This window comes from Strigops habroptila, chromosome 15, assembly GCF_004027225.2.
Source record: "Strigops habroptila isolate Jane chromosome 15, bStrHab1.2.pri, whole genome shotgun sequence".
Taxonomy (NCBI): domain Eukaryota; kingdom Metazoa; phylum Chordata; class Aves; order Psittaciformes; family Psittacidae; genus Strigops; species Strigops habroptila.
In genome coordinates, this window is record NC_044291.2 from 12,262,811 (window position 1) to 12,273,695 (window position 10,885).

Sequence of the window (10,885 nt, forward strand, 5' to 3'; positions counted from 1 at the left end):
GCTCCAATGGGGCTTCCCAGCTGCAGTGTGGGCCTGGAGGATGACTCGGTGGTGATTCGTAGAATCATAGAAGAGTTAGGGTTGGAAAGGACCTTAAGATCATCTAGTTCCAACTCCCCTCCCATGGGCATGAACACCACACACTAACCCATGTCACCCAAATTGGTGATGTATTTCTTCTTAATCTCTGTTCTCTCTGTGCAGTAATGATTTGATGCATTATTCATTTTCCTCTGTACTTTACTTACATATGTATATATATAATTTGCTTTATTGTACTTATTTGCTATATATAGAGAGATATATACCTGATTTGCATTAGTGTGCTTATTTGCTTTAGTGTGCTTGTTTAATAAACTGTAGCTTGTGGTCATTTTGTGGTGTACCCTGCCTGTTTTAGCAGAACAGGCCTAAACCTAACACCTCAGTTGTAAAGATTGTATAGATGAAGCTTTTTTCCATGCTGAACTATTTTCCATACTTTTTCACCACCATGGACGAAGACATAACAATCTTTTGGCCACGGGGTGCTGTGGGAGACCGTATTTTAAGCTGACTGTCTCAAAGCTTGTTTGCAATCCTGGTGAGCTCACTGTGAGATGTACAATTGAGCCAAGCTCAGCTGCTGTGAACAGATAAGGAACAAGCAGCCACCCAAAACCAGTCTCGACCCAGGTCAAGGCAGGCACATCGCTGTGGAGGATGTGCCTGGGCATGGGTGACCCCCAACCTCCCAAGGCATGTGCAGCCCACAGCAAATGATCAGGCAGTGTTGGCATGCACCCCGCGTGCGCCCCTCGGGACCAGCGTGCCAGGACTGAGAGCATGCACAGGAATGCACTAAGACCCTATAAAAGACTGTGATCCAATGGCGAGTGGAATCCCCCCCCACAGTACCCGGAGACTACAGACCAGCGGGATACCTCTGGATCCATGGTGGTGACTGTCTCTTGCTGCAACTCTATCCCGAATGTTTGCCAGATTTCCTTCTTTTCTATTTTCTCCCCCTTTCCTATTGCAGTTTTCTTACCACAGTAAATAACTACTTTGTATAGATAAGTAAGCAATAAATCTCTTTGATTAGTGGCACTTGACCTCGTTTGTGTCTTAATCTCTCTCTGGGTATAACAAAGAATCTCCCTGCAGTGGGGGGGACAAGCCGATGGCAGGAGGGTTCGAGCCCCCATCCCCCCTGGCCACAGGGCAGTGGCTGCAGACACCAGGAGCCTGGAGCACATGCTGAGCCCACAGCAAGGTAGAGGGCTGCCCGGGGACCTTTTCTTTTGGGTTGTCCTCTCTGCCCAGGCTCCATGGCTGCCCGACTCAACCGCATGTGCCTGGGGTGACACCACAGCCCAATGGCCCCCAAAGTGTGAAGAGAGCACGAGAACCACCTCTGCTTAACAGCTTCTTCCTGAAAAGCAGCAGGGAAAGGGAGGAGGTAAAGGCTTCCCCCCATTTTCCTCTCTGCTCCCCTGAGCCCACCAGAGAAGAGACTTTGCAAGGACAGGGGTGAAGGAGAAACTACAGAGTCCAAGGGCAGTCCAAGGAAGGCAAGTGGAGGTGAGCTTGAGAGCTGGGCCACTGCAGACCTCATGGAGTTCAACAAGGCCAAGTGCAAGGTCCTGCCCCTGGGTCGGGGAAATCCCAAGCACAGTTCCAGGCCTGGCGGAGGCTGGATTGAGAGCAGCCCTGAGGAGAAGGACTTGGGGTGTTGATTGATGAGAAGCTCAACATGAGCCGGCAAAGTGATCTTGCAGCCCAAAACCATCTGCATGCTGGGCATCCAAAGAGGCGTGAGCAGCAGGTCGAGGGAGGGGATTCTCTCCCTCTGCTACGCTATGGGGAGATTCCCCCTGCAGTCCTTATCCAGCTCTGGGGCAACAGCACAAGAGGGACATGGAGCTGCTGGAGCGAGTCCAGAGGAGAGCACAGTGCTGCTGCAAGCACTGGAGCAGCTCTGCTCTGGAGACAGGATGAGAGAGCTGGGCTGGTTGAGCCTGGAGAAGTGAAGGCTCCTTAAGGGGAGACCTTGTAACAGTCTTCTAATACCTAAAGGGTGCGTACAAGAAAGCTAGAGAGGGACTTTTTACAAGGTCCTGTACTGACAGGACAAGGGGGAATGGCTTTAAAGTAAAAAAGGGCAGATTTAGATTAGTCATTAGGAAGAAATTCTTTACTATGACAGTGGTGAGGCACTGGCACAGGGTGCCCAGAGAAGCTGTGGCTGCCCCATCCCTGGCAGTGTTCAAGGCCAGGTTGGACACAGGGCTTTGGAGCAACCTGTTCTACTGGAAGGTGTCCCTGCCTGTGGCAGGGGGTTGGAACTGGATGAGCTTTAAGGTCCCTTCCAAACCAAAATAGTCTGGGATTCCATGATTCTCTGATGTGCGAATGTCAGTCACTCTCCACTTCTCGTAGGTGGACGTGACGCCCTGTTCATTACCCAGGTTGAGCTGTGACCCCTTGCATGCTCCACCTCCGGAGGAAAGGCACTGAGGAAGAGCAGCCCGTGAGGGACCTCCCCGAGCTGGCTGGGCAGAGGCTGGTCCCCCTGCAGCGACTCCCAGAGCACCCCTGGGTGCCCAGTGGCCATGGGCACGATGCTGCCGCCATCACAAAGCCGTGGCGGTCGCTGTGGAGATGCCCATTGTGACGGGGGCCCCTCCAGTGAGCGTGGGCTATTTAAGGAGCGAGAGCCCTGCAGGAACCAGTGCAGAGGAGACCCCTCCCTCGGGAGGCTGCATCTCCCCTGGCTGCCCTGCGCATCCAGGTACGTGTTCTTTGACTTTTCAATCCTACTTTAGTGTTCGCTTGAAACACGTTGTGGGTGCGTGCTCTAAAGGGAGGAGAAGCTGTCAGGAGATGTGCTGGTGCCATCCCAGCTGGAGGAGCAGGGGAGAGGTGAGGAGGAGGCCCTGGGCTTGTTCATGTGCTTGGAGCTCAGCTCTGGCTGCAGAGGTGCTGGGGGCGAAGCAGGAGCCTTGTGTGTGCAGGAGCTGCTGGTGTGAGAGGTGCTGAGAAGGTGTGAGGGCAGGAGCAGCCCCTGGGCAGTGCAGCTGCTGGTGCTGTCCCTGGGAGCTCAGCACAAGGGCACCTGCCTGGCTCCGGCAGCGCGCGTGGAAGCCCACCGTGCACCCCAAACCCAAGCCCCGCAGCTGCAAAGCCGCCCCGGCTCAGCGCAGCAGCCAAGACCTCCCTAAAAAAGAGGTGCCCTGAAAAGTGGGGTCCCCCCAGCACCCGCCCTCGGGGTCCCCCAAAATGCTCTGGGACCCCAAATCCACTGGTGGGACCCCAGAATTGCTTTGGGTTCAGTAGTGAATTCAAGGGGGTCAGAGGGGGTGGACCCCCTAAAAGGGGCACCACAATAAAGGGGCACCCCAAAACCACGCCGCCCCCCCCAAATGGAACTGGAGGCACCCAAAGCAATCGTGGTGCCCCCCAAAAATCCTGGGATACCCCCAAATCTCCTTGAAGCACCACAAGAGCAGGCAGGACCCCCAAATGGGTTGCCTGGGGTAGCCCAAAAGTGAACCGCAACCCCCAAATTACCATGGGCCCCACCCCCAAATGAACCCGGGGACCACAAAATCCTGGAGGGACCCCACTAAACACCACCACCCCCAACTGGGGGTGCCCCAAAAAGCTGCTCTCCCCCCAAAGCCACCAGCCCCAAAACACTCCTTGTTGCCCACAAACCCCCACCCCATGGGGCACCCCAACACACCCCCCCCCGTGGTATCAGAGAGCCGGGGGGGTAGCCCCATGGGGGCAGTCCCTAATTTGGTGTGTTCTCTCCCACAAAAGAGCACCAGCCAGGAGGCTGGGAAGGGGATGAGCAGGAGCATCTGCAGCAGGTACTGGGAGCACTGGGAGGGACTGGGAGTTGAGCACGGCTGCAAGCGGGAAGACCTGCGGCAGGGACTGGGAGCACTGGGATATTAAAACCCCAGCAGTATCTGGGGCCATAGTGGCCTATATTGGTCTGTACTGGTGCATACTGGTCCATACTGCTCCAAACTGGGATGTGTAAATTTGCGGGCGACAGCAGGTCAGGTGGGAGTGTTGATCTGCTGGAGGGTGGGAAGCTCTGCAGAGGGATCTGGACAGGCTGGATCCATGGGCTGTGGCCAGTGGGATGAGGTTCAACAAGGCAAAGTGCTGGGTCCTGCACTTGGGCCACAACAACCCCCTGCAACGCTCCAGGCTTGGGGCAGAGTGGCTGGAAACTGCTCATGGGAAAGGAGCTGGGGGTGCTGATTGACGGAGCTGAACATGAGCAGCTTGTGCCCAGGCAGCCAAGAAGCCACCAGCATCCTGGCCTGTATCAGCACCAGTGTGGCAGCAGGGCCAGGGCAGTGACTGTCCCCCTGCACTGGGCACTGGTGAGGCTGCACCTTGAATCCTGTGTTCAGTTCTGGGCCCCTCACTACAAGAGAGACATTGAGGTGCTGGAGCAGGGTCAGAGGTGCTCCAGGGGTCCCTGGGGCTCCAGGGGAACCTGCTGTGAAACAGCCTGAAGCAAACACTGATGTTCCCTCCCTCAGCTGGGAGAGGAACTTCCAGCAGTGGCATTTCTCCTGTCAGCAACAGAATAGGGCATGAGAATCGCCTTTCCTTGTGCCATCATTAGGCAGGACACTGAGACAGTTACCAAGAGGGAAGGGATCCAGCCAAGTCACTCAAGGCATCTCATTCTGGTTTGATGTCCTGGGGCTAGAAGGGACTCAGCTCCCTCCTGTGCCTGCCACAAACCCACAGGAGGAGGGATTCCTCTTGCCCCTCCTCAGGCATGCACAAAGTAGGTACCTGCATGGGAGCTCTTTGTCTCAGCTCCCATGGTAATCAAGAGATTGAGGGAGTTGAGAGCTGTATGCTCTAATGGAGCAATGCTGAGGGAGAGGACAGCATCTGAGGATGTCACCTTGGAGCCTGGTGAGGAATTACTTTTGTAGACAGAAATTAGAGCAGATGTCTACATTTAGGACAACTAAAACCTCCACTATTCATTACATCCGTGGCAGCCTTCAGAGGCAGCCAGCTGACCAAATGGAACTAGAGTCCCTCTCTTTCTCTTCTCCATTAGCTGTATTTCCTAGATCTCCATCGACTTTAACAGCAGTTGTCCCATGGCCTTCCTGACATTGCCTAACCACATTCAGGGCACCTACTCAATGGCTAAATACAGGCCTCTGCTGCCCAGATTGCAGAGCCCATCCCAGATTTTCTCTGGCCTTGAAGAGAGAAGCATTCCCTCTTTTGGCTCCTTCACATTGCCATCTGCCATCTCTTCCAGCATGTCTCTGGTCTCAAGCAGAGCATTTCCATACACTGGGTCTTAGGCACTTGGAACTGGGTTTGTGACTTGCCTGTGACAAGTCTGAGCTTGTCTCTGGTGCCAGAGCTGAGGTGCTGCAGCCCAGATGTGCATCAGTGCCCTCAGACAGGAGGAGATGAAGTCTGATGTGCCACTCCAGATTTCTTATTTGGATGGAATAAATGGTGAGGGGTGGTTGGAGCACTCACAGTGGTGCTGCCATGGGGCATACAGGATGATGGGGATGCCCTCCATCAGAAGGAGCTTGTCATATGTATGGTGCTCCTCTATGCACATGCACCAGGTTGGGGGAGCCCTTGTGGGTGAGGCTCAAAGGAGAGGCCACTTAGCGTGGCATCCTGGTGGGAGACAAAGCACCTGCAAACCAGGGTAAGAAGGTGGACTAAGCCTCATTTTAGCAACCCAATGAAGTCTCCAGATCCATGAGCCCAGGTCTCACTGGGGACTTCAATGACGCTGACAGTCTCTGGAAGGGGAGCACAGCAGCATGCAAGACTGTCCAGCAGGTGCTGGGGTCTCTTGGGACAACTTCTTTGCACAGGTACAAGGTAGGCCAACAAAGGAGATGCTCACCTGAATCCAGTCCTTGCAGAGGGCTGATCAGGGATGAGAAAACCATTGTGAGCGTGGGCTGTAGTGACCATGAAATAGTGGGTCTCAGCTCCCAAGGGGTGTGAGGCCACTCTCCATCATCTTTAAAACATCACGGAGAGTGGGGGAACTCCCTGACAAGTGGCAACACCCAGATGCTGCCTGCACTTTATGTAAAAGGCCCAAAGGATGAACAGGGGAACTAAAGGCAGTCTCCAGAGTGCATGCACTTGGATTCTCCCCTCAGTGCCTGGAAACATCATGGAGCAGGTATTCCTGGAAACTCTGTTAAGCACATGGACAATAAGGGGTGACTGGTGACAGCCAACATGGCTTCACTAAGGGCAAATCCTGCCTGACAAATTTGGTGGCCTTCTACAATGGGGCCATAGCAGTGGTGGATAAGGGAAGAGTGACTGACATTGTCTACCTGGACTTGTGCATGGCATTTGACACTGTCCTGCACGACATCCTTGTCTCTAAATTGGAGAGGCACAGATTTGACAGATGCACTTGGTGCATAAAGAATGGACTGGATGGTCTCAGAGAGCTGTGGTCAATGGCCAGATGTCCAAGTGGAGTCTGGTGACGAGTGGTGTCCCTCAGGGTTTGGTATTGGGACCGGCACTGTTCAACATCTTTATTGGCAATATGGACAGTGGGATCATAGAGTCATAGAATAGTGAGGGTTGGGAGCAACTTAAGATCATCTAGTCCCAGGGGGCCGATGAGGGAACTGTGGGGCCTGGGGAGGTGAGGAGCGAGGTTGTCCATACAGTGTGGGACCTCAAGGGACTGCTTCTCCTGCCTCTGCAGATGACTTCAGGAGACCCTTTAGGTCAGCATTAATTGCAGAATGCTGCTGTCACATCTTCTGTAAACTGAAAAATGATGGATAATAACCTTGAAAGGAAAGGTTTCCTCTCCCTTAGGAAACCTTCTCTGAAATCTTCATCATTAAGTCTCCAGATGAAACCTATGCAATGATTTGTGCGAGTCTTAGAGAAAATTCCAGAAAGACACATGGCTCCTCAGGGCTTTCTGTGTTTGAATGAGCCCCAGGGCCTTTGTGGTGCTGAGTCCATGCACCTCAGCTCCGGAGAGCAGACTCAAGAGCCCTCTCAAGAAGTCAAACTCAGAAGCAATTCCCAAGTCCCTTGAAGCATCACTGAGCCCCACTGAGGCCATTCCTGACAAAGCCTCCCTACTACATGGCCATCTGCAAGCCCCTGCACTACGGGACCCTCCTGGGCAGCACAGCTTGTGCCCACATGGCAGCAGCTGCCTGGGGCACTGGGTTTCTCAGTGCTGTGCTGCACACTGCCAATACATTTTCACTACTCCTCTGCCAAGGCAATGCTGTGGAGCAGTTATTCTGTGAAATCCCCCAGATCCTCAAGCTCTTCTGCTCGCATTCCTACCTCAGAAAAGCTGGGCTTCTTGTGGTTGGTACCTGTTTAGCACTTGGCTGTTTTGTTTTCATCGTGGGTTCCTATGTGCAGATCTCCAGGGCCGTGCTGAGGATCCCCTCTGAGCAGGGACGCCACAAAGCCTTTTCCACGTGCCTCCCTCACCTGGCCTTGGTCTCTCTGTTTATCAGCACTGGCATCTTTGCCTACCTGAAGCCCCCCTCTGCCTCCTCCCCATTCCTGGACCTGGTTTTGGCAGTGCTGTACTCGGTGGTGCCTCCAGCAGTGAACCCCCTCATCTACATGCCTGAGGAACCAGGAGCTCAAATATACTCTGAGAAAACTCTGAATTTGCTACTTCACATTATAGGTGCCATTACCCCACAAGGGCTCCCACTGAATCTCTGGAAAATCAAGACTAACTCTTTTCATGTGTCTTTATTTTCCTAAGTGCTTTTTTTTTTTTTTTCTTTCCCTGCTCTCCTACCTGTTATTTCCGTGCCCCAAAGACCTCATGTGCACACACAGTCTTGCTCACTGTTTAGAGACTCTCAATAAAGAAACCAAGTGACAATCATGAGTGCCAGCTCCCATCTCTGCACATCTCCTCTGGAGCTGGGGAGCAGCCCCAGCATGCAGGAGGAGTTCAAGAGGCAAATGCCCACTGCCCCATGGAGGAGCAGCCCTGGTGGGAAAGTCTGGGTAGGCAGTGAGGGCCAGCTCGGGTCCTGTGGGAGCACAGGGAAGGGGCCAGGAGCACGGGCCAGAGCAGAGGCATGAGGAGAGATCAGACAGGAGCTGACCTGGGCTGGAAATTGCCTTGCAGAGAAAAATGCTGGTGTTCAACTACTCCAACATGATCTGCAGAGTCTGGGTATCCTAAAGCATGTCATGGGGCAGATCCAGCAGTCCTTGCTGTGCTGCTGCTCCACCAGGCCTGGGAAGTGGCTGGAGAAGGTTCGGTGTCTGTCACTTGCCTTTGCTTGGTGCCATCCTCCCTGCTGAAAGGTGGCATGGAAAAAAGGGTGGGATGCTGGTTTAGGGTTTGCAATGAAGGAGGTATTGACCCAGAAGCCACATCATTTTGCTGTGGTCCTCAGTCCCTGTGCCCAGCACATGTCCTAAATACAACTTTCCAAACCTCAAAGGTCACATTTAGCCCAGATGGAAAATTTCTGTCTGAGATGACTGCACATATTTTGTATTGGGAAATAGCATGAGAATGGAAAACCACTGGAAACTGCAGCTTTGGAGATCTAGAGTGGAGCTGAAGGTAAAGAAATGTCACTCTGAGGGTAGTGCTGTGGTGCCAAACATCACTCCAAGGGAGTCGGGATCAGCCCATGGCTTTGTGTTTCACAGAACATCTGGGGAGGATGGAGAGACACCAGTAGAGGAAGGGACCTACTGGGGTAAGAAGAAGGTGGGGAAGCACGCTGGGTGTCTGCAGCCTGCAGGGAAACAGGCACAGGCGTGGGATAGTGCAAGATGGGCTATGGTGCAGATGGCCAAGGGTGCTGGAAAGGCTGAATGTCCCTGACGGAACCCAGGTCTTTGTCCCCTTGGCTATGGCTGATGCCCCTGCCACAAAGGCCTAAGAGAAGACACATCATCATCATGGCCATGGGGCACCATTGTGTCCTTGCACCCCCCTGGGGAGGCCAGAAGGTGTCATCCCATTGTCCTTCACTTGGCATCACCCTCCCCACATCCCCAAGAAGACCCTGAGCCAGGGGCTGGGGGCGGAGCTGGGGGCCAGGGCTTGTCCATCCTCCTTCACCATGCTCACAGTCTTCAAAGACCTCAGATGTCCCAGTCTCTTGCTTGCATCCTCCACTTGGATCCATATCCCAGCACTGCACTGCCCGTCCTCCTTACTGTGCTGCCCTAAAATCAGAACTTGAGGTATTCCCCATTGGCCAGACTGTCCCTTGCTCTTCCAGGTCCTTTTCTGTTCTGTAGCACCCTCTCTGCTGCGCACACCCCTCTCTGCCCTCACTCACAAGTGTCTCCTAGAAACTTTACACTTCCCCTGCAGCAACGACACCTCACTCCAGAAGGTTCCTGCATTCTCCAGGCTCAGGGATGGTTCCTGCCTTCCAGGCAAGTTTGGGTGGTGCAGGAGAGGGAGACACGAAGGTCGGCTCATGGGGCATGATGAGCAGTGTTCAGGCACCCCCAGCAGTGGGCATTCCCCATGTGCCAGGCTGAGGCATGTTCCCATGAGGGAAACTTCTCAGGTAACCTCTGGTATGTCCAGGGTCTGCAGCCACGCTCCAGGGGACACCTACTCCTCCTCCACCTACAGACATCAACTGCTTTCTGTTGCTGGGCTCAGTCCTGGTTGTAACGATTTGTTAAAGCACTGACTCATCCCCTTGCTTCTTGCTGACTTCCCTCCACCCTCTCTCCCCTCCCTACACACTGCTCATTGCCACTAGTAACTAACTGAACAGTTAAGAAGCTCTCAAGGCTTTCCTCAGAGAGACTGGGGGGGTTTGGGAGGGAAGGGTGACCAACATGTTGCCTGTAAAATGGAGGGCCTCCACAAATCCAAGCTTCCCCTTCAAACAGGGGACATCCACACTCCTGATCCTTCTTGACTCCATGCTACACCTCCTGGGGTTCCAGCCGTCAAAGGGGCATGAGATTATCTGTACAATTCTCCCCTTACAGAGCTAGATCTCAGGAACAGCATTTTAAATGATGCCTCCCAGAATCTGGTGCCTTTCTTCCTGGGACAGGAACAGACCAGCACGTCCTGGGGAAAAACATTCTCTCGGCACCTTGGTGGCAGCCCCTTTGGCTCCATGGACTGTTAAGGTTGTAGTTTGCGGAGTAACCACTGGCTTGTTCCCAATCTGGCGCTGGTTGTTCCTCTTTCCCATCCAGAGTCTTGCCTCAAAGCACAAAGGCCTGGCAGACCTTGCTGGTGGGAAGTGAGGCAAAGAGGAGATAGGCTATCTGAGCTCTACCTGCATGTACTCATGCTTTACTTAGTAGTGGTCCTGTGTTACCTTGTTTCATCTTTCACTGTTCCTGAAGTAGCAGCAGCTCATCTTGGTGCCCTTGAATTCCTGTTTGAGTTTGACTGAGTTTTGCTATGACCCTAGCAGGTATTTAAAAGACATGTAGATGTGGCACTTGTGGACATGGCTCAGTGGTGGACTTGACAGTGTTTGGTTAATGGTTGGACTCGATGTTCTTAAGGGTCTTTTCCAACCTCAGTGATTCTACAGTTCTAAGAAAAGCTGATGCTCAGACCAAACTCTGTCTCTCAGCAGAGAAATGACACTGCAGAAATAAGTGTGTCTCCCAGATGAGGGTGGAAAAATCAGTGATGACTTCATCCTGTTTTACAGCAGATTCCCCTAGGGCCCAGGGAGCCCTGGAGGGAGCCCAGAGGAGCAGAGGCAGTGCCACCTTGGGCTGGGCCTCTGCTGCTGAGCTGGGCCGGGCTCTTGGGACTCAGAGAGATGCTGCCAAGCGCACAGTGTTGCAGAGAGACAGCTCTGCCCAGGAGTGGAGCTGGGGCACTGCCTGCAGG

General features: G+C 53.6%; 1 protein-coding gene across 1 annotated transcript; it reads left to right on the top strand.

Annotated features, from left to right (window-relative positions):
• Positions 1-7,140: 7,140 nt before the first annotated feature.
• On the top strand, positions 7,141-7,788 carry LOC116915286 (olfactory receptor 14A16-like). The gene has a single exon (XM_032920315.1). It carries the CDS (start codon positions 7,141-7,143, stop codon positions 7,786-7,788), a length of 648 nt encoding a protein of 215 aa, XP_032776206.1.
• Positions 7,789-10,885: the final 3,097 nt, after the last annotated feature.